We start from the raw sequence: 24,896 nt of genomic DNA on the forward strand, positions 1-24,896 counted from the left end.
CTGGACGTGTTCATTGGAGCACTGGCCCTGTCCTGTGCCTAAACTGGTCTATACTGGGAGGCCTGAATCTGCTTTGGGATCGTGCTGAGAGCCCAAAATCACCTGGTGAACCCCAAAAATCACCTGATTACCCCCTAAAATCGCCTAGTTATCCCCTGAATTCACCTAGTTATCCCGAAAAATCACCTGATTATCCCCAAAATCACCTGGTGAACCCCAAAAATCACCCCATCATACCCCAAAATTACCTGGTTAACTCTGAAATCACGTGGTTACCCCCCCAAATCAACTGGTGAACCCCTGAAATCGCATGGTGAACCCCAAAAATCACCTGATTACCCTCCAGAATCACCTGATGAACCCCCAAAATCACCTGGTGAACCCCAAAATCACCTTGTTATCACCTCATTACCCCCTGAGTTCGCCTGGTTACCTGCAAAAATCACCTTGGTACCCCCTGAAATCACCTGGTAAACCCCCAAAATCACCTGGTTACCCCCCAAAATCCCCTGGTTATCCCCAAAATCACCTGGTTATCCCCTGAATTCGCCTAGTTATACCCCAAAATCAACTGGTAAACCCCCAAAATCACCTGCTGAACCCCTGAAGTCACGTGGTGAACCCCAAAAATCACCTGATTACCCTCCAAAATCACGCAATAAACTCCTGAAATCGTCTGATTATCCCCTAAAATCACCTGATTATCCCCTGAATTCGCCCTAGTTATCCCCCAAAATTACCTGATTATCCCCCAAAATCCCCTGATTACACCTGAAATCACCTGATTACACCAAAATCACCTGATTACACCCAAAATCACCTGGTTATCCCCCAAAATCACCTGAATTTCCCCCAAACCCCCCCCGGGTCGGGGCCGCTGCTGCCTCCCGGCGATGTGGCAGAGCCGCCATATGGAGCTGCTGCTGCCGCCAGATTTTTGGTTCGATTTCCCAGAAAAAACAGGGATAAACACAGCCTCTCGCTGTTTCCCAACTGCCTCATCCTTTTCCTTCAACAAACAGCCCCAAAACCGGAGCTTCCCGGGGCGGGAATTGCTGGCACCGCACGGGGATGGGACAATGCCGGGGACAGCGGTGCCACCGAGCCCTCTGGAAGTGCCACCAAACCCTCTGGAAGTGCCACCTTGTGCTTCCCAAGGATCCCAGGAGGAGGAAAAGCAGCTGAGCCCAAATTTGAGGAGTTTCGGGTAAAGGCGCTGCTGGTGCTGCTGCGTTCTCGGGGGGGTTTCCCGTCCTTTTTTTGGGTTCCCGGGAATTTCCGTGGTTCCAGGTTCGTGGAGCTCCTCCCGGGAGCAGCGGGGGTGCCCGGGGAGCTGGCAGGGAGGAGGAGGAGGAGATGCCGTGACTGTGCCAATCTCCCCACGCAGTGCCAGGCGATGGTGCCCGCCTCTACCCCCGGGCACGATCCCGGCTGGAAAGGATCCGCAAAAACCACCCCCAGAGCCCTTCCAGGGATTTGATTTTCATCCAGGAGAGCAGGATTGGCTTTCCCAGGCTTGGGGGATCTGGATTGGGATCCCTGGGGTGACCCGGAGCCCCCCAAAAACACCCCCAGAGACCCTCCAGGGATTTCATCTGCATCCAGGAGAGCAGGGTTGGGGTTGGGGTCCCTGGAGCCCCCCAAAATCCCTCCCAGGGATTTCATCTCCGTCCAGGGCAGCAGGGATGGCTTTTCAAGGCATGGAGGGTCTGAGTTGGGGTCTCTGGGGTGACCCAGAGCCCCCCCAAAAACACCCCCAGAAACCCTGCAGGGATTTCATCTCCATCCAGGAGAGCAGGGTCGGGGTTGGGGTCCCTGGAGTGACTCGGAGCCCCCCCAAAAACACCCCCAGAGCCCTCCCAGGGATTTTATTTTCATCCAGGAGAGCAGGATTGGCTTTCCCAGGCATGGGGGGTCTGGGTTGGGGTCCCTGGGGTGACCCAGAGCCCCCCCAAAAACACCCCCAGAGCCCTCCCAGGGATTTTATTTTCATCCAGGAGAGCAGGGTTGGCTTTCCCAGGCTTGGGGGATCTGGATTGGGGTCCTTGGGGTGACCCGGAGCCCCCCGCCAGCTGCTGCTGGAGGGTGGAAAATTCTCTGCCAGCTGTCCTGGGATGGGGACAGGAAAATCCCCTCCTGGTGGGGTGGGCGAGAAGGAATTGGGAACTTTCCGACAGCCGGAGGGAGGTGACACAGCCGGGGGACTCAGCTGGGACAGGGGACACTGCCAGGACACCCAGCCGGGTGTGGGGGGCTCTCCCTGTGCTCCCCCGGGGGTGTTTTGGGGGGAAAATGAGGATTTTTGGGGCAGCCTTGTCCCGGTGGGGTATGGGGGACTCTCCCTGTGCTCCCCCGGGGGTGTTTTGGGGGGAAATGAGGATTTTTGGGGCAGCCTTGTCCCGGTGGGGTATGGGGGGCTCTCCCTGTGCTCCCCCGGGGGTGTTTTGGGGGGAAAATGAAGATTTTTGGGGCAGCCTTGTCCCGAGGGAGCGCTGGATTCAGGATGGGGATGGGGGCTGCTCCTGCCTGGGGTCTCTGTCCCCCCTCCCCCGGTTCTTTTTGGGGTCCCCCCCAGCTCTAAAGCGCGTCGAGCAGCAATGTGGGGAGGGGGCGCCCTCTTGCACCTGGGGATGGGGGAGAGGGGAGCGCTGGACCCCCCAAAACTCCCCCCAAAATTCGAGGATGCTCCGACCCGCTCGGGGGGGGGGCTCGGGATTGGGGGGCGGAGATTGGGGGGCACCCCCACAGTGGGGTTGGGGGGCGCATTCCCGCATCCCCCATCCCCCCGGGAAGGCGGTGCGGGAGCGGCCGCCCATCCCTGTCTCCCCCCCTCCTTCCTTCCTCCTCCTCCTCCTCCTCCTCCGTCACCGCGGGGGCCAGGCCTGAGCTTCATCGTCATCGTCATCATCTTCCTCTGTGTGCTGTGTGTGCGCTTCCCACCCACCCGGCCATCCCAAAAATCCCAAAATCCCGCCGAGCCCGGCGCTTCCATGGTGCGGGAAGGCGGCATGGCCCGGACCCCCTACAGCTCCACGCAGGACATCCAGATGGACGTCTTGGACAACGCCGCCCTCCAGGTGACACCCCCGAGGCTTTTTGGGGGTGACAGCATCGCCCACACCCCCCCCGGGCACGGTGGGGGCGGGGGGCGTCCCATGGAATTCCGCCCTCCTGGAATTGGGGGTGGGAGGAGATGAGATGGGGGTTCAGCCCTTCCCCTAAATCCCTGCGTGGATTATGGGGTCCCAGCACCCCAAAATTAAAGGGGGAGACCCCAAATCCACGCCTCCCACCCCTCTCAATTTGCCAGGTTTGGGGTGGATTTTGGGGAGTGGGGGGTGTTGTGCCCAGAGGGAAAGTTTTGGGAATTGGGAAAACTCTTGGGGTGCTCCCCCCCCCCCCCATCCCCTTCCCTCGGTTTGTCCCCTCTGCTTTTGGGGTGGGGGGAGCAGGGACTGTCCCCTCAGTGGTCCCAGAGGGGTGGGGGGCACTGGGGACGGACCCCCCCCCGTCTGTGCTCTTGGGGAGCTCCAATTGAGGAGGGGGGTGACAGATTTTGGGGTGAGGTGACAGATTTTGGGGTGGTGGCACTGGGGGGGGTCCTGCACCTACAAATACCCACCATGGGGACCCCCCCCCACCCCCGGGGGTGGCAGCTGGGCCCAGCTGTCCCTTGGGGACATTGGGGGGGGGGGGGGTGACACCCTCCTCCTCCCCCAGCCTTTTACCCCCCCCCCCCCCCAAAGGGTAGGGGGGGGCACTGGGACACCCCCAGATCCCAGCAGGAGGGGGGGGGGGGGGTCCCATGGGGGTGGTGCCCACGCTGGGGGGGGTCTCGGGCTCTGGAGGGGGGGGTGGTGTCACCCCCCCCCCCCCCATCCCGGGGGGGGCTCTTGGGTTCTGGTTTAACTGGGGGGGGCTGGAGTTTGGGGGGGGCTGCGACCCCAAACCAAACACGGTGGGGTCTGAGCGAGTTTGGGGTCGCAGCCCCCCCAGTACCGGGCACCCCCATCCCCTTCCCGAGCCCCCCTCGAGTTGGGTTCAGCTGCAGGGCGGGGGTGGAAGGGGTTGGCGGCTGGGGGGGGGGGTGCGGAGCTGCCCCCCGAGTTTTGGGGGCACTTTTGGGGGGGTCCAGCGCTCCCGTGTCGCCCCCTCCCCTGTCCCCAGGGCAAGTACAGCAGGCGCAAGAGCCGCTTCAAGCGCTCGGACGGCAGCACCTCCTCGGACACCACCTCCAACAGCTTCGTCCGGCAGGTGCGGGGGGGTCCCGCCGCTTTTTGGGGGGGTCCTGGCTGTTTCTGGGGGGTCCCAGCGCTCCTTTGTGCCCCGAGAACTGAGGGGGGGTCGCACCGAGCCAAGCCTGGCCGTGCCCTCCGCTCCCCTCAATTATTTTGAGAGGGATCCCCCCCCCCCTCAAATCGCAGCCCCCCATGGCTCCTCTGCCCCTTTATTTTGTGGGGAGGGGGGGGCACAGCCCTGTCACCAAAATTGGGGCTTGGCAGGGCCCCCCCTGTTTGAGCCCCCACCCTCTGGCCCGGGCTAAATTTACCCGGGTGAAACCTGACCCCCCCTCCGCCCCTGGCCAGCCCTGCCCGCCCCGCTCCCCCCGGCCCCGCCACCATGGAGGTCCCCGGCAAAGACCCCCCGGCTGTCCCGGTGAGCGACCCCCGCCCGGGGAGGACCCCCCGACCCCCCCTGCCCGCCCTGCCCTCAGCTCCCGGCTCCTCCGCGAGTTCTGGGGGGGTCTCTGGGGCGGGGTGACCCCCCCAGTGTCCCCTCCGTGGGACGGGGGTGTCCCCACTGGGGGTTTTGGGGAGGGGTCGCCACCCCGGGCTGTGCGGAGGCGTGAGCCCCACATTTGTGGTGACCCCCAAAGGGACAAATCAGGGCTGGGGGGTCCCAGGGGTGGCTGTGGGGTTGAAGGGGGGGTCCCATGTGTCACCCACCGCGTCCCTGGGGTGTCCCTGTGGGACTGTGGGGGAACGGGGGGTGTCCCTGGGTCCCCCCAGAGCGCCCCGTCCCACACCTGGGGACATCGGGGGGACATGGGGGGGTCCCAGAGTCCCCTCCCGGTTCTGGAGAGGCCCCGGGCAGCGGGATGGGAGCGGGGCCGGTGTCGGTGTCACGTTCCCGTTCCCGGCCAGAGCGGTGGCGACAGCTGCCCTGTGTGTGTGTGTGTGTGTGTGTGTGTGTTGTGTGTGTGTGTGTGTGTGTGTGTGTGTGTCCCTCTCCTGCCCTGACCCCGCCACTGCGGTGCCACCGGGGTGGCTCTAAGCAGGACCGGGGTGGCACTGGGGTGGCTCTGGGCAGGACCGGGTGACTCCAAGGTGGCTCCAGGCAGCACCGGGCAGTACCAGGTGGTACCGAGGTGGTGGCACCGGGTGGCTCCAGGCAGGACCAGGGTGGCTCTGGGCAGCACTGGGCTGTACCAGGTGGCACTGGGGTGGACCCAGGCAGCCCCAGGGTGGTACCAGGGTGGGACTGGGCCGCACTGGGTGGCTCTGGGCAGGACCAGGGTGGCTCTGGGCAGCACTGGGCTGTACCAGGTGGCACTGGGGTGGCACCAGGCAGCTCCAGGGTGTCTCTAGGCAGCACCAGGGTGGCACCGGGCAGCACCGAGGTGGCTCTGGGAAGCACCAGGTGGTACCAGGTGGCATTGAGGTGGCTCCAGGCAGGATCAGGGTGGCTCTGGGCAGCACTGGGCTGTACCAGGTGGCACCAGGCAGCACCAGGGTGGCTCTGGGAAGCACCAGGCAGGACCAGGGTGGCTCTGGGCAGCACCAGGCAGTACCAGGTGGCACTGGGGTGGCACCAGGCAGCACCAGGGTGGCTCTGGGCAGCACTGGGCTGTGCCAGGTGGCACCAGCCAGCACCAGGGTGGTTCCAAGGTGGCACCGGGCAACCCCAGAGGGGCTCTGGGCAGCACCGAGATGGCTCCAGGCAGGACTGGGGTGGCTCTGGGCAGCACTGGGCTGTACTGAGTGGCACTGGGGTGGCTCTGGGCAGGACCAAGGTAGTTCCGAGGTGGCTCCAAGCAGGACCAGGGTGGCTCCCAGTGGCCGCAGTGCTGCGCACCGGCACAGTGCGAGCGTGCAGAGGCATCAGAGGGCTGGGATTGGGGCTGGGCTCGCTGTCCTGGGGGGCACAGGCTGGGCTGAGCCCCCTCCCTGGCACACAGGGCTCGGCTGAGTCCTACACCAGCCGCCCCTCGGACTCGGATGTGTCGCTGGAGGAGGACAGGGAGGCGCTGCGCAGGGAGGCCGAGCGCCAGGCCATGGCCCAGCTGGAGAAAGCCAAGGTGGGACAGCGGGGATGGAGCCCCAGGCCTGGCACAGGGACCCCCCGATGCCCCCTGCCCCCCCAGCCCTGCTGTGTCCCGGCCCCTGGGGGCACTGGGAAGGCAGTGGGGGTTACTGGGTGGAACTGGGAGCTGCACCTGCCTGGCCAGGGTGGGGTGAGGGGCTGGAATCTCCCCATTTTGGGGTGGCAGAGGATGAGATCTCCCCATTTTGGGCTGGCATCTCCCTGTTGTGGGGTGGCAGAGGGTGACATCTCCTTGTTTTGGGGTGGAATCTCCCCATTTTGGGGTGGAATCTCCCCATTTTGGGATGGCAGAAGTTGGAATCTTCCTATTCTGGGGTGCGATCTCCCTGTTTTGGGGTGGCTGAGGGTGGCATCTCTGCATTTCGGGGCAGCAGAGGGTGGGACTGCCCCATTTTGGGGTGGCATCTCCCTGTTTTGGGATGGCAGAAGTTGGAATCTCCGCATTCTGGGGTGCGATCTCCCTGTTTTGGGGTGGGAGAGAGTGGGATCTTCCCATTTTGGGGTGAAATCTCCCCGTTTTGGGGTGGCAGAGGATGGGATCTCCCCGTTTTGGGGTGAAATCTCCCCATTTTGGGGTGAAATCTCCCCGTTTCGTGCCGGGGGGAGCTGCCGAGCCCTCTCCCTGCCCCGTGCAGACCAAGCCGGTGGCGTTCGCCGTCCGCACCAACGTGGGCTACAACCCCTCGGCCGGGGACGACGTGCCCGTGCAGGGCATGGCCATCTGCTTCGAGCCCAAGGACTTCCTGCACATCAAGGAGGTGGGAGAGCCCCGGGGGGAGCTGGGGAGGGGCTGGCCTGGGCCTCGGGGGGGTTTTTAAGGTGTTTTTGTGGGTTTTTTCCCCCCTCCCCTCCCTGCCCGGAGCAGAAATACAACAACGACTGGTGGATCGGGCGGCTGGTGAAGGAGGGCTGCGAGGTTGGCTTCATCCCCAGCCCCGTCAAACTGGAGAACATGAGGCTGCTGCAGGAGCAGAAGATGAGGCAGAACCGCCTGAGCTCGAGGTGGGGCTCACCCCGACCCCCCCCCCAGCTCTCTCTGTACCCTCCCCGTGCCGCCCTCAGCGCTCTCTCTGTGCTTCTCCCACGCAGCAAATCGGGTGACAACTCCAGCTCCAGCCTGGGCGATGCGGTGACGGGGACGCGCCGCCCCACGCCCCCCGCCAGCGGTAAGAGTGTCCCGGGGGTCCCCCCCCGGCAGCTCCAGCCTGGGGGGTCCCTCCCCAGCTCCCCACGGGTGCAGGCAGGGTGCCCCCATCTCCTCTTCCCCCCTTCCCCAGCCTCCCCGTCTCCATTTTTTGCTTTCTCCCATCGCCATTGTCGCTCTTCTTCTCTCCCCGCCGTCCCCGCGGCTCCGGCGGTCCCCCAGGTGGCCTGGACATGGCCAGCTTTGCCTTTGAGCCCGATGAGTTAGAGGAGGAGGAGGAGGAGGAGGCCGTGGAGGCGCAGCGCTCCCCTAAGAGTAGCGTGAGCAGTGTCACCACCCCCCCCCGCCCACAGCAAGCGCATCCCCTTCTTTAGGAAGGTAACGGCGCCCGCGGCTCCCGCCTGCTGCACCCGCTGCCTGCCCTAACACTGCCCTTGGGGGGCTGGGGGCACCCCGCGGGGCTGGGGGGCCGTGCACTGCCCCAGGGCTGCAGCACGGCATGAGCCCTGCACCGGGGACAGAGCGGGGCTGACTCCTCCTGCTGGCAATGGCATGGAGCAGTCCGTGGCTGTGTCCCCCCCATAGGGCATGGGATGGATCAGTCCGTGGCTGACCCCCCCTGTTGTCAATGGGATGGATCAGTCCATGGCTGACACCCCCATGTTGTCAATGGGATGGACCAGTCCACGGCCGTGATCCCCTCCCCCCCCCCATCCATGGAATGGGTCAATGTGGGATGGATCAATCCATGGCTGACCCCCCCCCCCCCCCCCATTGTCAATGGGATGGACCGGCCCATGGCTGTGATCCCCCCCTGTCCATGGAATGGACCAGCCCGTGGCTGTGATCCCCCCTTGTCCATGGAATGGACCAGCCTGTGGCTGTGATCCCCCCCTGTCCATGGAATGGACCAGCCTGTGGCTGTGATCCCCCCCTGTCCATGGAATGGACCAGCCCGTGCCCCCCTCCCGGTTGCCCCCCCCGCAGTGTGCGCATGGTGTGTTCCAGCACGGCCGGTGTGTCACCCCCCCCCGCCGCTGAGAATGGACCATTCCTCCCCCCCCCAAACCGGGCATAACCTGGGGGGGGTTTGGGCGCTACCACCCCGCGGGACGGGGGGGTCTGCAGGGGGGAGCAGGCCTGCAGAGCCCCCCTGGCGCCCAGAGCTACCCCAGAGGGGACAGTGCTGCTCTGTCACTGTCCCCAGGGTCCCTGGTCACACACGTGTCACCTGGGCACCCTTTGGGTCACACACGTGGCTCTGGGGTCACACACATGTCCTTTGGGCACCCTGTGAGTGACACGCGTGTCCCTCAGTCACCTCCAGGTCACATGAGTGTCCCCTGGGTCAGCTCCAGGTCACACACACATGTCCTTGGCTTACCTATGGGTCACCCATGTGTCACATTCCGAGTCACACGTGTGTCTTTGGGGTGCCCCAGAGGGTCACACGTGTCCCCTGGGTCACCCTTTGTGTCACACATGTGTCCCTGGGTCACCTCTGGGTCACACATGTGTCACTAGGTCACCCTCCAGGTCACACTCAGGTTACTGGGTCACCCTGGGAGATCACATATGTGTCCCTGGGTCACACAGGTGTCACTAGGTCACCCTGCAGGTCACACAGATGTCACTGGCTCAACCCAGAGGTCACACATGTGTCACTGGGTCACCCCTGGGGTGTCACACCCAGGTCCCTGGGTCACACAGGTGTCACTGGGTCACCCTTGAGGGGGTCACCCACATGTCCTGGGTCACTTCTGGGTCACACAAAGTGTCCCTGGGTCACCCCTGGAAGGTCACACCCGGGTCCCTGGGTCGCACAGGTGTCACTGGGTCACCCTGCAGGTCACACAGGTGTTACTGGGTCACCCCTGGGGTGTCACACCCAGGTCCCTGGGTCACACCCAGGTCCCTGTGTCACACATGTGGCCCTGGCTCACCCCTGGAGGGTCACACACGTGTCCCTGGCTGTCCCCCCCGTGTCCCCATGTCCCCAATAACACGCATGCCTTTGCCTTTGCCTTTGCCTGTGTGTCTCTGCCCCCGGACGCAGCCAAGCAGAAGCAGAAGTCGGTGAGTAGCGCCAGGGAGGGGGGGGCATGGAGGGAGGCTCCCCCCGCTTGCAGCCCCCCCAGAACACCCCAGAGCCACGGCCGGGGGTGCCCCGTGTCCCCTCCTGGCCCGGTGACCCCCGGCTGTGTCCCCAGACCGAGCACGTGCCCCCGTACGACGTGGTGCCCTCCATGCGCCCCATCATCCTCGTGGGGCCCTCCCTGAAGGGCTACGAGGTGAGCAGGGGGTGGGGGGCGCTCGGGGGGGGCTCAGGGGGACCCCAGGCCTGCATTGTCCCTCTGTCCCTGTGTCCCTCCCCAGGTGACAGACATGATGCAGAAGGCGCTGTTCGACTTCCTGAAGCATCGCTTCGATGGCCGGTGAGGGGGGCACGGGAGTCCTGAACCCCTGAGGGGACCCCAAAATCCACCCCTGAACCCATAGAGGGACCCTGAACCCCTGAGGGGACCCCTGAAGGGACCCCTGAACCCATAGAGGGACCCCTGAACCCATAGAGGGACCCTGAACCCTGAGGGGACCCCTGAAGGGACCCCTGAACCCATAGAGGGACCCCTGAAGGGACCCCTGAACCCCTAGAGGGACCCCTGAACCCCTGAGGGGACCCCTAAATCCACCCCTGAACCCATAGAGGGACCCCTGAACCCCTGAGGGGACCCCAAAATCCACCCCTGAACCCATAGAGGGGCCCTGAACCCCTGAGGGGACCCCAAAATCCACCTCTGAACCCATAGAGGGGCCCTGAACCCCTGAGGGGACCCCCTTAATCCACCCCTGAACCCATAGAGGGACCCCTGAACCCATAGAGGGACCCCTGAACCCATAGAAGGACCCCTGAAGGGACCCCTGAACCCCTAGAGGGACCCCTGAACCCCTGGGGGGATCCCTAAATCCACCCCTGAACCCATAGAGGGACCCCTAAATCCATGTGTGGCCCCCTAAATCCATAGAGGGACCTCTAATCCCATAAAGGAACCCCTAAATCCGTGTGGGGAACTCTAAGCCCATAGTGGAACCCCTAAATCCACAAGGGGACCCCTAAACCCATAGAGGAGTCGGGTGTGGGGTGACAGCAGGGGGGTGACAGTGGGGTCTGGGGGTGACACTGAGGTCCCGGGGGTGGCTGTGGGGTGTCCATGGGATCCCAGGGGTGGCTGTGGGGGGACAGTGGGATCCCAGGGGTGGCTGTGGGGTGACACTGAGGTCCCAGGGGTGGCTGTGGGGGGACACTGGTGTCCCGGGGGTGGCTGTGGGGTGTCATTGGTATCCCAGGGGTGGCTGTGGGGTGTCATTGGTATCCCAGGGGTGGCTGTGGGGTGTCCATGGGATCCCAGGGGTGGCTGTGGGGTGACCCTGAGGTCCCAGTGGTGGCTGTGGGGGGACAGTGGGATCCCAGGGGTGGCTGTGGGGTGACCGTGGCTGCGGGGTGTCCCCTCTGTGTCCCCAGGATCTCCATCACGCGGGTCACAGCCGACATCTCCCTGGCCAAGCGCTCCGTGCTCAACAACCCCAGCAAGCACACCATCATCGAGCGCTCCAGCACCCGCTCCAGCCTGGGTACCGCCCCCCCGGGGACCCCAAAACACCTCGGACACCCCAAAACAAACACCTCGGACACCCCAAAACACCCAGACACCCCAAAACAAACACCTCGGACACCCCAAAACACCTCGGACACCCCAAAACAAACACCTCGGACACCCCAAAACACCCAGACACCCCAAAACAGCCCCCGGACACCCTGAAACAGCCCCCGGACACCCCAAACACCTCCCAGGCCCCCAAAGTCCCCATGGGATCCCCCCAAGCCTCCATCTGTATCACCCCAACCCAGCCCGGGGGGCTCATCCCGCTCCTGGGGGTGGGGGTGACTGACCCTGTGCTCATCATCATCATCATCCTCTCCCTCCTCCCCATCCTCTTCTTCCTCTGCATCCTCCTCCTCATCATCATCCTCTTCCTCCTCATCCTCCTCCTTCCTCCCCATCCTCTTCCTCCTCCGCATCCTCCTCCTCCTCATCATCATCCTCCTCCTTCCTCCTCCTCATCATCCTCCCCACCCTCCTCCCCATCCTCCTCCCCATCCTCCTCCCCATCCTCCTCCCCATCCTCCTCCCCATCCTCCTCCCCATCCTCCTCTTCCTCCTCTTCCTCCTCTTCCTCCTCTTCCTCCTCTTCCTCCTCTTCCTCCTCTTCCTCCTCTTCCTCCTCTTCCTCCTCTTCCTCCTCTTCCTCCTCTTCCTCCTCTTCCTCCTCTTCCTCCTCTTCCTCCTCACTACTCCTCCTCCTCCTCCTCCTCTTCTTCCTCCTCCGCATCCTCCTCCTCCTCCTCCTCATCACTCCTCCCTCCTCCTCCCCCTTCCTCCTCCCCCTTCCTCCTCCTCCTCCTCCATCATCTCTGTTGTGTTTTCTGTTCCCGTTTCTCTTTTCTCTGGGTTCCTCCTCCCCTCCGCGCTGCCTCCTTCCTCCCCTGCTCCTGATACAGATGTCTTGGGTACGTACAGGGACACCCCCCTGTCCCCCACCCCGGTGGCCTCAGGGACACAACCTGGGCGTTGGGGACACCTTGGTGGCACCTGTGTCACCCCCTCTGTGTGTGTGTGTGTGTGGTTTGGGCTGGGGGCTGTGTTGGTGCCACCTCCCTGCTGCGGTGGCCCCGTGGTGACACCGAGGTGGCCGAGCCTCAGGACAGGCCCTATCCCGCTGCTGTCCCCATCCTGTGGCACTTGGGAGGTGGCCTGGCAAAAAAATTAGATTCTGCAGATAAATATTAATATATATATATATATATATATATATCTGTATTGAGTATATATATAGATATGTGTATATATATAGAGATGTATATTTATATATATTTTTATATATTTATATATATTTATATGTATATATTTATATCTATTTATATTTTATATGTATTTTTATATATTGGATATATAGATATATAGATATTAATATATATCTTATGAGTATATATATAAATATGCATATATGTGTACATATATATTTATATATTTTATATATTTATAGGTATATATATACTGGATATATAGATGTCAATATATAGATATATATATAGACATATATATAGGTTTTATCTCTATATAGGTTTTATCTATATATAGATCTATATTGAATATATCTATATATATTCAATGTAGATATCTATAGATTATATAGATATATCTATCTATAATTAATATGTAGATATATGTATCTAATATATGAATAGATTGATATTAATATGTAGACATATATCTGTATGTATTTATATTGAATATAAATGTATATCTATATTGAATTGTATATATCTATATTGAATTATATATTAATATATAGGTATATATGGATATATATAGATATTTTATATATAGGTATATATAGATATATAATTAATATATATTCATATATATTCACCTATATGAATTTATATAAGTATAAATATGAATATATGTATATATATTCTATATATCTTTAGAGATAGATAGAATATATATATATTTTAATGAGAGATACATTATATTAGAACCCACAAGGGGTAATTCTGAATTATTACCTTTAAGGCTTTTGCAGCAAAGCGTGGCAAAAACTGATAGGCCAAGAAACACTTATAGTGTATTGTTATTAACAAATTGTTAAGAAATTAGGAAACAGTTAATAAATTTCCTCAATATTAGGAAATACTTCATGAATTTCCTAAATATTAGGAAATACTTAATGAACAGCTAATTAAATTAGCTTCTAAATGTGCTAACATGACTTAGAACACCTTTACTGTCCTGCCCTTCACATGAGACTGAAAATAAAAGTTTTAAAACGCCTCTAAGTCAGGACAAACCTTAACCCAGCACGTCCCCACTCTGTCCCCACGTGTCCCTGCCCTCCCTCACTGTCCCTTGTCCCCTCCCAGCCGAGGTGCAGAGTGAGACCGAGCGCATTTTCGAGCTGGCCCGGACGCTGCAGTTGGTGGCCCTGGACGCCGACACCATCAACCACCCTGCCCAGCTGGCCAAGACCTCGCTGGCCCCCATCATCGTCTACATCAAAATCACCTCCCCCAAGGTGGGTGTGGGCACAGGGGGGCACTGCCAGCCCCTCCCTGGGGACACCAGGCAGTGCCAGCCCCTCCCTGGGGACACCGGGCACTGCCAGCCCCTCCCTGGGGGCACCGGGCACTGCCAGCCCCTTCCTGGGGACACCGGGCACTGCCAGCCCCTCCCTGGGGACACCGGACATTGCCAATCCCTCCCTGGGGACACCAGGCATTGCCAGCCCCTCCCTGGGGGCACCGGGCAGTGCCAGCCCCTCCCTGGGGACACCGGGCACTGCCAATCCCTCCCTGCCACGCTGGGCACGCCTGGCAGTGTCCCCACGGCCACCCTGTGCTGTCCCCTCCTGCCAGGTGCTGCAGAGGCTGGTGAAGTCCAGGGGGAAGTCCCAGGCCAAGCACCTCAACGTGCAGATGGTGGCCTCGGACAAGCTGGCACAGTGCCCACCTGTGAGTGTGCCCTGGTCACCGTGGTGCCACTCAGACTGACCCCGCCCTGCCCTGCCCTACCCTGCCCTGCCCGATACCTGCCCACCTTGTCCCATTGTCCTCACCCTGTCCCATTGTCCCCTCCCCGTCCCATTGTCCCTGCCCTGTCCCATTGTCCTCACTCTGTCCCATTGTCCTCTCCCCGTCCCATTGTCCCCACCCTGCCCCATAAGGCTCCACCTTGTCCCATAGGCTCTGCCCCATATCCAGCTGCCCTTCCCTTTCCCATTGTCCCCTCCCTGTCCCACAGGTTCTGCCCCATATCCAGGTACCCTTCCCTGTCCCATTGTCCCTACCCTGTCCCATAAGGCTCCACCCTGTCCCATTGTCCCCTCCCTGTCCCATAGGCTCTGTCCCATTGTCCCCTCCTCATCCCATAGGCTCTGCCCCACATCCAGCTGCTCCTCCCTGTCCCATTGTCGCCATCCTGTCCCATAAGGCTCCATCCACCCTGTCCCATTATTCCCACCCCATATCCACCTGTCCTCACCCTGTCCCATAGGTTCTGCCCCACATCCAGGTACCCCTCCCTGTCCCACTGTCCCCTCCCTGTCCCACTGTCCCTGCCCTGCCCCATAGGCTCTCTCCCATTGTCCCCACCCTGTTCCATTGTCCCTACCCTATATCCAGCTGCACCTCCCTGTCTCGTTCTCCCCACCCTGTCCCATAAGGCTCCATCCACCCTGTCCCATAGGTTCTGCCCCACATCCAGGTACCCCTCCCTTTCCCACTGTCCCCTCCCTATCCCACTGTCCCTGCCCTGCCCCATAGGCTCTGTCCCATTGTCCCCACCCTGTCCCATAGGCTCTACCCCATATCCAGCTGCACCTCCCTGTCTCGTTCTCCCCACCCTGTCCCATAAGGCTCCATCCACCCTGACCCATAGGTTCTACCCCACATCCAGGTACCCCGCCCTGTCCCATAGGCTCTGTCCCATTCTCCCCACCCTGTCCCATAAGGCTCCACCCTGTCCCATAGGTTCTGCCTCACATCCAGGTACCCCTCCCTTTCCCACTGTCCCCTCCCTATCCCACTGTCCCCGCCCTGCCCCATAGGCTCTGTCCCATTGTCCCCGCCCCGCCCCATGTCCCCGCCCCGCCCCAGCTCGCACGGCTCCCTCCCGCAGGAGATGTTCGACATCGTTCTGGACGAGAACCAGCTGGAGGAGGCGTGCGAGCACCTGGCCGAGTACCTGGAGGCCTATTGGAAAGCCACGCACCCGCCCAGCAGCAACCCCCCGAACCCGCTGCTGAGCCGCACCATGGCCACGGCCGCGCTGGCCGCCAGCCCCGCGCCCGTCTCCAACCTCCAGGTACAGGTGCTCACCTCCCTGCGCAGGAACCTCAACCTCTGGGGCCGCCAGGCCACCCCCAGCCCCCCCGGAGCCCCCCTGGAGGAGCACGCGCTGTGAGGTGGCGGCGGGGACATCGGGGACCTTGGGGACGTCGGGGCGCGGGACAGCGGGGACAGCCCACAGGCATCGGGAGATCCCTGGGGTTGGGGACAGCCTGGGGAGTGACAGCCCCCCCTGCAGGTGTGGGGTTGTCCCTGAGGTCACCTGGGATCAGGGTGACTCCATGGGACTACGGTCCTCCCCAGGTGTGGGATTGTCCCTGGTCCTGGGATCAGGGTGACCTCAGGGGAATGTGGCCCTTTCCAGGTGTGGGATTGTCCCTGAGGTCGCCTGTCCTGGGATCAGGGTCACCTCAGGGGAATGTGGCCCCCCACAACTGTGGGACCACCCCTGGGGTCACCTGTCCTGGGATCAGGGGAATGTGGCCCCCCACAACTGTGGGATTGTCCCTGGGGTCACCTGTCCTGGGATCAGGCTCTGCACCCTGGGATTGGGGCCACCCCTGAGTTTAGGGTCACCCCATGGGACTGTGATCCCAAAGTGTGGGGTCACCCGCCCTGGGGACCCTGGGATCAGGGTAGCCCATGGGTTTGGGGTCACCATGGGGAGGCAGAGCCCCCCAGGAGTGGGACCAGCCCTGGGATTGTTCCTTTGGGAACCTGTGCCCCCCCAGGGGTACTGCAGGGACTGTTCTGGGATCGGGGTCACCCCAGGGAGCTGCTCCTGTTCCTGGATTGGGGCCATCCTGGGGATCTCTCCCTGCCTGGGATTGCTGCCAGCCCCACATTTGGGGTCTCCTGGGAATCTGTGCCTCCTCCTGGAGCTGCTCTGGAGATTGGGAACCCCCAGGATCTGCTCCCTTCAATTCCCACCCTGTGCCTTCCTGGGGCTGCTGGGACCCCATTCCCACACCTCTGGGGAAGCCGTGGTGGGGGTGCGAGTTTGGGGGTGTCCTGGGTGGGTTGGGTGGGGGGCACAGCCCCATCCCACCGTGCTGAGCCCCCCCCGGGGCTGGGACAGAGAGGGGACACGTGTCCTGTGTTGTGTGTCGCTAAATCTCCCAGCCAGCCTGACTTGCTGGTGCTCCACCCCCTTCCCCCGTGCTGCTCCCCCTCCCCATTGCCGGCCCCGCTGCCACCGTGTCACCCCCCAGAGGCTGCCAGGAGCGTGTGTCCCCCACTAACCCCCACTAACAGCCCCCGGCGTGTCCCCAGCCCGTCCATCCCCGCATGGTGTGCTCGCTTCTCGCACCCAGGCTCCGCACCCGGAGGGGGAGCACGGCCGCCCCCGGCAGGGCCCGGGGGACTCGGGGGGCCGCGGCCAGGGCAGGGTCCCCCCGCCGCCCTCCCGCCCGGGCCCCCGCAGCCTGGCCCGCCAGGACACCTTCGACACGGAGGCTCCGGGCAGCCGGGACTCGGAGCCCGGCGATTCCTGCTGCATGGACATCGAGATGGATCCCGTCGAGGAGGAGCCGCCGGGCACCCCCGGGGCCGGCCCGCAGCCCCCGCCCGGCTCCTGGGACGGGGCCGAGCCCGGGCTGCGGGGCCGAGCCAAGGGCCAGGAGCCCCTGGGCCAGAGCGATGGAGAGGGCTGGGGCCGGGACGTTTACATGCGTTAGGATGAGGGGGTGCGGGCAGCGCTGGTTTTGGGGTGCGGGCCAGCCCCGCTGGTTGCCTTCGTGCCCCCCCTTTGTGCCCGGCCAGCCGTGCCCTGGGGGTCTCCCCCTGCCGCCGCCCCCCAGCATCTCCGGCAGGGACAGCAAGTGACCAAAGGGGACCCGGCGTGTCCCCGTGCCCTGGGGTGGGGGCCGTGCCCCCCTCCCCAGCCCTGCCCCCCGCTTCTCCATGGTGCTCTCGGCTGCGGGGTCCCCGAGCTGGCCGTGGCCGTGGGGGGGTCCCCGCCAGCTGCCCCCCAGCCCGGCCGTGCCTGGCACTGCCCCCAGCCCCCTGCCCTGCCGGGGGGTGCATGCGTGGGTGTGCAGGGCTCTGGGGGCTCCCCCGCTGCGCCCCCCGAGATGGGGGGCAGGGGGGGGGGGTGGTCTCTGCATGTGTTTGCCTTGGAGGGGCTCTGCCTGAATTGGGGGGTGGGGGGTGAATCTGAGCCAGTTTTGGGGGTCTAACCTGTGCTAACAGCTGCCCAGCCCTGGCCTGCCTGGGGGGGGTCCCGCTGTCCTGGCACTGCCAGGCTCCGGTCCCCCCCCCCCTTCCCCAGCCCCCCCCGCCTTCCCGTCCCACCACGCTCGCCCTGTCCAGCCGTGTCCGTCTGTCCGTCTGTCTGTGAGCCTCTGTCCGTCCCCGCACCCCGGGGCATTGCCTTGTCCTGTGCCTGCCCCGGGGCGTCCCCTGTGCCCCCCCCCCCAGCTCTGCGGGGTGACCACACCAGGGTGGCCTGGGGACACCCCCCACGTCCAGCCCTCACCGCGGGACGGGGCTTGTCCCACTTCTGGGGCAGCCCCTCGCCCCCCACCCCCGTTCCTGGGGGTCCCCGGGGTCACTGCCTTACCCAGACCACCAGCCCGGGTCGGGGGGCTTGGGGGCACCCAGCTCTGCCGCTGCCAAGCCGCCACCCACGTGTGCCTCAGTTTCCCCCTTTTTTTCGGGGGGGGGACTCGGTGTCACTGCCTGCCAAGTGCTTTGAGCCCCCCCTGCCCCAAAAACCCGGGCGGTGGGGCCTCCCCGGCCCCCCCCCCCCCGCGGGGCAGAGGGACGTCCCGTAATTTATGTCACTCCACAAACTTTTAATTTAAAAGACCCGACAAAAAATTGTATTTTATTTATTTATTCTCGTTGGCGTGCGTGTGTGTGTGTGTGTGTGTGTGTGTGTGTGTGTGTGTGTGTGTGTGTCGGGGGGACTCCCCCGCTCGCTTGGTTCTTTGTAATAAACATTTCGGTGAGACCTGCCCCCCCTGCCTGAGCCTGCTGGGGACACAGGGGGACACGGGGGGGCCGCGGTCACCGCGGCTGGACCGGGCACAGCTCAGCTCTGCGGTGACCCCCGCACTGAGAACGGAGCCGGGACCTGCCCGGCTCTGAGGAAGAGGAAGGGGCGAGGATCCAATGCGGGGGTCGGGGGGCTCCAGTCCCCCCTCTCCCCACCGGGGATGGGTTTATCGGCGCTGGGCCGGCTCGGGACACGCTGTGGTCGCGATATTTACAGATAATAAATTACACGGCGGGCGCTCAGGGTTGCCGGCACCGCCACTCGCTCTTCTCCGGCCGGTACTCGAACGCTCTCCTGCGGACAGAGCACACGCGGCGACATCGGTGACACCTCAGCCCTGGCTGCGCCCAGGTGTCCCCCACGCCCCCCGCCCGGCCCGGCACGCCCCGTACTCACTCTCTGGAGGGCACCGAGGGTCGGCACACCAGCCCGGCCTGGCAGGGGCACACCTGGTTGATGCTGAAGGCGAGACCCCCGGGCGGGACGTGGCAGCTCTGAGCCAGTGCCAGGCGCCGCTGGCACACCCGCTCCCCGTGCTGGCGGGCGCAGCAGCCGCCGGGCCCGCACTCCTCGTCCCGCTGGCACCGCGCTCCTGGTGGCACAGAAAGCGACATTAGGGACACCCGCAGCACCCCCTGGTTTGGTACCGCATCCCCCCCAGGCTCGCAGAGCGTGTGCCCCCCATGCCAGCCCTCACTCACCGTCCTGCCCGGGGGGCGCGGGCTGCTGGCACTTGCCGAACATGCAGACGAGCCCGGGGGCGCAGTGCGGGTCCTGGCGGCAATAGTGGCCCTCGGGCCGCGTGGGCAGGCACAGCCCGAAGTGCTCGTCACAGAAGTGCCCGTGGGCGCAGGGGATGGCGGGGCTGCACGGGGTCACCTGCGGAGGGGGGGACACGGCACGTCAGGGCGGGGGTCACACCTCATCCCTGGCCCCGAGACAGGCTGGGAACGGTGTAAAACCCCGTCTGGTCAAGGTGTGGGGTGATTTTGTAGGGCCGAGAGCTCTGCCAGCCTGGGGGGCTCCATCCGCAGCGCTTCCAGGATTTTTATCGCGGGAAAAGAAAACCCGGCGGCCGGGGATGGGGGCAATACAGGGCGCGAAGCCCTACAAAAGTCCTGCTCCAGGTGAGGCTCGAACTCACAACCTCGGCATCGCTCGTGTACCGCCCTATAAGTACCGCGCGCTGACCGATTGCGCCACTGGAGCGCCCCGCGCCGCCCGCCGCCACCGCGCCCCCTGGCGGCCCCCGCGCCGCACCCCCGGGTGCCCCCCGGATGGAGGTGGACACCCCCGGATGGAGATGGACCCCACCGGGTGACCCCCGGATGGAGATGGACACCCCCGGATAGAGATGGACCCCCATGTGTGACCCCTGGATGGACATAGACCCCCCGTGTCCACTCCTGGCTTCAAACAGACACCCCGTGTGCCCCCCCGGATGGAGATGGACACCCCGTGTCCACTCCTGACTGAACATGGACACCCCGTGTCCACTCCTGGTTTCAAACCGAGTCCCCCCCCGTGTGACTCCCGGATGGAGATGAACCCCCCCGTGTCCACTCCTGGCTTCAAACGCACCCCCCGTGTCCACTCCTGGCTGATCATGGACACCCCGTGTCCACCCCCGGCTGGCCATGGACCCCGCTGTCCATTCCTGGCTGGACATGGACCCCCCCGTGTCCCCCCCTGGTTGCCCACGGCCGCCGTGTCCCCGGCAGAACGCTGTGGGGTCACCGCGGGTGACACTCGCTGCAGAGCCGTCCCCTGCTCCCACCCCGGCTGCAAATTCCGCACCTGCCCCGCGCCCCCTCTGTGCCCACCCTGCTGCAAATTCTGCCCTCACCCAGCCCTGTGCCCATCCTGCTGCCACCCCGGTACAAACCCAGCTCCGTGCCCACTCTAAGCCCACCCTGAGCCCACCCAGCTGCAAATTCTGCCTCCGAACCACCCTGAGCCCAGCCTGGCTGTAAATTCTGCCCTTACCCACTCTCGTGCCCATCCCGCTGCCACCCTGGCTACAAACTCAGCCCTGTGCCCATCCTGCTGCAAATTCTGGCTCCAAAGCACCCTCGTACTCCTGAGCCCACCCTGAGCCCAGCCTGGCTGCAAATTCTGCCCTCACCCATCCCCATGCCCATCCCGCTCCCACCCTGGCTGCAAACCCAGCCCTGCGCCCACCCTGGCTGCAAACCCAGCTTTGTGCCCATCCTGGCTGTCCCCTGCTGTCCCCTGCTGTCCCCAGGACCCCTCTCCCGGCTGTCCCCCTCCATTCCTCACCTCCTCCAGCTCCGTCCCGGGGTTCCTGCCCAGGGCGGCGGCGTCGGGCGGGTTTTGGGGCAGGGAGAACATCCATGCCCAGAGGTGCCCGGCGGCGGGTGGCAGGAGCCAGGCGACGAGGCAGAGGACGGCCGGGGATGTCACCATGGTGCTGGCGGTGGCGGTGCCAGCCGGGCCGGCCCGCGGGGTTTTTGTAGCCACGGGCGAGCTGGAACCCCGCTGCTAAAAGTGTTTGCCCAGCTAATGGGGTGGGAGGAGGCAATCAGGGGTTAAGGGATTTCCATAATTGCCAGCCTTCCCCTCGGGGGGGGCACCGGCCCCACAGCAAACAGCGTCCCCCGGGGCAGTCTGGCTCCGGCGCCAGCCCTGGGCACAGCCCGGGGTGCCCTGTGTGCCCCCATAGCTCGGGGTGGGGGCAATTTGGGGTGCCCTGTGTGCCCCCATAGCTCGGGGGAGCAATTTGGGGTGCCCTGTGTGCCCCCATAGCCCGGGGGGCAGTTTGGGGTGCCCTGTGTGCCCCTATAGCGCCGGGGGACAATTTGGGGCGCAGTTTGGGGTGCCCTGTGTGCCCCCATAGCTCGGGGGGGCAATTTGGGGCGCAGTTTGGGGTGCCCTGTGTGTCCCCACAATCGGGGTGGTGATTTTGGGGTGCAGTTTGGGGTATCCCTGTGTGCCCCCACGGCTCAGGGTGGAAGTTTGGGGTGCCCTGTGTGCCCCCATAGCTCGGGGGGGCAATTTGGGGTGCATTTTGGGGTGCCCTGTGTGCCCCCATAGCTCGGGGGACAATTTGGGGCGCAGTTTGGGGTTCCCTGTGTGCCCCCGAAGCGCGGGGTGATGATTTCAGGTACGTTTTGGGGTGCCCTGTGTGCCCCCACAATCGGGGTGGTGATTTTGGGGTGCAGTTTGGGGTATCCCGTATGCCCCCCCCCACCTCGCAATGAGGATTTTGGGGGCCATTTGGGGTGCCCTGTGCGCCCCCGCAGCTCGGGGTGTTGATTTTGGGGTGTCCCGTGTGCCCCCACGGCTCTCAATGATGACTTTGGGGACAGTTTGGGGTGTCCTTTGTCCCCACACCTCGGGGTGATGATTTCGGGTGCATTTTGGGGTGCCTTGTGTGCCTCCATAGCTCGGAATAAAGATTTGGGGCACAGTTTGGGGTGCCCTATGTGTCCCCACAGTCGGGGTGCTGATTTGGGGTGCCCTGTGTGCCCCCACACCTCGGGATGGTGATTTGGGGGCAGTTTGGGGTGTCCCGTGTCCCCCCATAGCTCAGGAGGGTCGTGGGTACAGTTTGGGGTTCTCTGTGTCCCCCCATACTTCGGGATGATGATTTTGGGGGCAGTTTGGGGTGTCCTATGTGCCCCCATGGCTCGGGATGGTGATTTTGGGGTGTTGTTTGGGGTGTCCTGTGTCCCCTCATAGCTCAGGAGGGTGGTGGGTACAGTTTGGGATTCCCTATGTCCCCCCACAGCTCGGGGTGGTGATTTGGGGTGTCCTGTGTGCTCCCACACCTCGGGATGATGATTTTGGGGGCAGTTTGGGGTGCCCTGTGTCCCCCCATACTTCGGGATGATGATTTTGGGGGCAGTTTGGGGTGTCCTGTGTGCCCCCACACCTCGGGATGGTGATTTTGGGGGCAGTTTGGGGTGTCCCGTGTCCCCTCATAGCTCAGAATGATTTGGGGTGCAGTTTGGGGCGCCCCCCACATCTCAGGAGGGGGGTGGGTGCCCTCTGGGGTGCTTTGTGTCCCCTCCAGCCCCTCAGATCCCCCACTCCATATCTCGGGGATCCCCCCGCAGCTCGGGGGGCTGACTGGTACATTTTGGGGTACCTCTAACCCCACAATTCCCTGTTTTTTCCCCCTTTCCCAGCGCGGGCACAGCGGGAACGAGAGGGAAAATCGGGGTGCAAAGCCTGAGAGCCCCAAAACGGGCAGAGAGGCGGGCACAGGGCTGGCACCAGCGGACACGGGGGTGACGGGATTGGCACCTTCGCCAAGGCCCCCGCGAATGGGCCGCGAGCCCGGCCCTTATCGCAGCCCGGCCCTTATCGCAGCCCGGCCACCCCCGAGCCCCCGAGCGCGTCCCCCAGGCGGTGTCACCTCCGTGCCCCCCAGGCGGTGTCACCTCCGTGTCCCCACACACGCGGGGGGCGCAGCGCCCGCGCTCCCCCCGAGCCCTGCAATGCGCTCCGGGTCCCCCCAGGCGCAGTTTGGGGTGCCCTGGGTGCCCCCCACACCGTGGAATGATGATTTTGGGGTGTCCCGTGTGCCCCCACATCTCGGAATGGTGATTTTGGGGACGGTTTGGGTTTCTCTGTGCCCCCATAGGTCGGAATGATGATTTTGGGGTGCAGTTCGGGGTGCCCTGTGTGCCCCACGGCTCGGGGTGGCGATTTGGGGTGTCCTTTGCGCCCCCACGCTATGGAATGATGATTTTGGGTGCGATTTGGGGTTCTCTGTGCTCCCACAGCTTGGAATGATTTTGGGGTGTCCTGTGTGCCCCCACAGCTCGGAATGACGGTTTTGGGTGCAGTTTGGGGTTCTCTGTGTGCCCCCACAGCTCAGGGTGGGAGTTTGGGGTTCTCTGTGTGCTCCCAAGGCTCGGGCTGGTGATTTGGGGTTCTCTATGTGCCCCCACAGATCAGGTTGGGAGTGTTGGGAGTTTGGGGTGTTCTGTGTGACCCCACAGCTCGGGGTGGTGATTTGGGGTGCTCTGTGTGCCCCCATAGGTCGGAATGATGGTTTTGGGTGCAGTTTGGGGTTCTCTGTGTGCCCCACAGCCCAGGTTGGGAGTTTGGGGTTCTCTGTGTGCCCCCACAGCTCAGGGTGGTGATTTGGGGTGCCCTGTGTCCCCTCGCACCCCGAGGTGCCGATTTGTAGACCGCCCCCCCCCCCCATGTTCACCCTTCCCGAGCCATTCCCGCTCTGTCCGTGCCTCAGTTTCCCCTCCTGTGCATCGGGACACTCCGGGGGTGACACATCCACAATGGGGTGACCCCAAATTTTCCCCCCGGTGCTCGGGGACCGGCGGGGCAGCCGCATCCACCCCCCCCCCCCCCAATCCTCCCCGCGTGTTTGCCCAGCGGATTTGGGAGCAAATATTGACCCCGCTCCGGGACACCATTACTGTCCCCATCCGTCCCCCGCTGCGCGACATGTCGCGATAATCCCCCCCCAGCGCCACCACGGGGGTCCCGGACGGCGGCTCTGCCCCCCCAAAACACCCGTCTGGCAGTTCGGGGGGTCCCACGCACCCCCAAATTCCTGGAGGGGCTGGAGGTGCCGGGTGAGCGCTCGGGGGTGCCCCGGGCGTTTTGGGGTTTGGGGTTTTGGGGGTTGGGGTTTTGGGGGTTTGGGGTTTTGGGGTGCTTGGGGGTTTGGGGTTTTGGGGTTTGGAGTTTTATGGTTTGGGGGGTTTGGGGTTTTGGGGTTTGGGGTTTTGGGTTTGAGGGTTTGGGGTTTTGGAGGTTTGGGATTGAGGTTTTGGGGGTTTGGGGTTTTGGGGTTTGGGGGGTTTGGGGGTTTGAGGTTTTGGGGTTTGGGGTTTTGGAGGTTTGGGGTTTTGGAGGTTTGGGGGTTGGGGTTTGGGGTTTTACGGTTTGGGGGGTTTGGGGTTTTGGGGGGTTTGGGGGTTTTGGGTTTGGGGGTTTGGGGTTTGGGTTTTGGGGGTTTGGGGGTTTTGGGTTTGAGGGTTTGGGGGTTGGGGGTTTGGGGTTTTGGGATTGAGGTTTTGGGGGTTTGGGGTGTTTGGGGTTTTGCGGTTTGGGGTTTTGGGGTTTGGGGGTTTGGGTTTGAGGGTTTGGGGTTTTGGGGTTTGGGGTTCTGGGGTTTGGGGTTTTGGGGTTTAGGGTTTTGGGGTGTTTGGGGTTTTGGGTTTGAGGGTTTGGGGTTTGGGGTTTGGGGTTTTGGGATTTGGGGTTTTGCGGTTTGGGGTTTTGGGGTTTGGGGTCTTTGGGGGGTGTAGGGGGCTGTGTTCGGGGCGGGACGTGGGGGTGTGGGGGCAGTAGGGTGGGGGTGTCCCTGAGTGGGGGGCTCAGCCCAGAGCCCCCCCCGCAGCCCAAAGCGGGGTCACCCCAGCGCTGCCCGCAGTGGGGACAGTCCAGGGCACCCCAAATTTCTCTTCAGTGTCCCAAATCGGCCCCCAAACCCCAAAAAGCGTCCGTGAGTGGGGGTGTCCCTGGGGGATGCCCGTGGGGGGGCTCTGGAGGTGGGGGGTGTATCTGTGGGTGGGAGGGGGTGTCCG

At 63.1% G+C, this 24,896-nt stretch overlaps 2 protein-coding genes and 1 non-coding gene across 13 annotated transcripts; 1 reads left to right on the plus strand and 2 right to left on the minus strand.

Annotated features, from left to right (window-relative positions):
* The first annotated feature begins 2,772 nt into the window (after positions 1 to 2,772).
* Positions 2,773 to 18,332, plus strand: CACNB1 (calcium voltage-gated channel auxiliary subunit beta 1). 11 transcript variants are annotated; one of them, XM_071450524.1, is made up of 14 exons: positions 2,773 to 3,077; positions 4,168 to 4,254; positions 6,179 to 6,298; positions 6,960 to 7,082; positions 7,190 to 7,326; positions 7,414 to 7,490; positions 9,525 to 9,544; positions 9,679 to 9,759; positions 9,845 to 9,903; positions 10,989 to 11,098; positions 13,452 to 13,603; positions 13,944 to 14,039; positions 15,205 to 15,390; positions 16,688 to 18,332. In XM_071450524.1, exons 1-14 carry the CDS (start codon positions 2,991 to 2,993, stop codon positions 17,048 to 17,050), a joined length of 1,698 nt encoding a protein of 565 aa, XP_071306625.1. In that variant the 5' UTR covers positions 2,773 to 2,990; the 3' UTR covers positions 17,051 to 18,332. The 11 variants fall into 11 exon arrangements, with proteins under 11 accessions (XP_071306625.1, XP_071306626.1, XP_071306629.1 ...); XM_071450525.1 differs by lacking the exon at positions 16,688 to 18,332 and having other exon boundaries at positions 15,205 to 15,853; XM_071450528.1 differs by lacking the exons at positions 2,773 to 3,077; positions 4,168 to 4,254; positions 6,179 to 6,298; ... (1 more) ...; positions 7,190 to 7,326; positions 7,414 to 7,490 and adding exons at positions 8,702 to 8,913; positions 8,944 to 8,982; positions 9,065 to 9,294 and having other exon boundaries at positions 9,326 to 9,544.
* A 279-nt stretch (positions 18,333 to 18,611) lies between these two features.
* Positions 18,612 to 20,799, minus strand: LOC139601537 (dickkopf-related protein 3-like). Its single transcript, XM_071450664.1, has 4 exons — positions 20,653 to 20,799; positions 19,074 to 19,251; positions 18,769 to 18,964; positions 18,612 to 18,666 (listed from the first exon to the last, which is right to left on the minus strand). Exons 1-4 carry the CDS (start codon positions 20,797 to 20,799, stop codon positions 18,612 to 18,614), a joined length of 576 nt encoding a protein of 191 aa, XP_071306765.1.
* On the minus strand, positions 19,492 to 19,581 carry TRNAI-UAU (transfer RNA isoleucine (anticodon UAU)). The gene is given in 2 exon segments: positions 19,492 to 19,527; positions 19,544 to 19,581. It is a non-coding gene; the product is annotated as a tRNA-Ile (tRNA).
* Positions 20,800 to 24,896: the final 4,097 nt, after the last annotated feature.

This window comes from Agelaius tricolor, unplaced genomic scaffold (assembly GCF_023055355.1).
Source record: "Agelaius tricolor isolate 1412-34295 unplaced genomic scaffold, bAgeTri1.0.p SCAF_31, whole genome shotgun sequence".
NCBI classification, from domain to species: Eukaryota; Metazoa; Chordata; class Aves; order Passeriformes; family Icteridae; genus Agelaius; species Agelaius tricolor.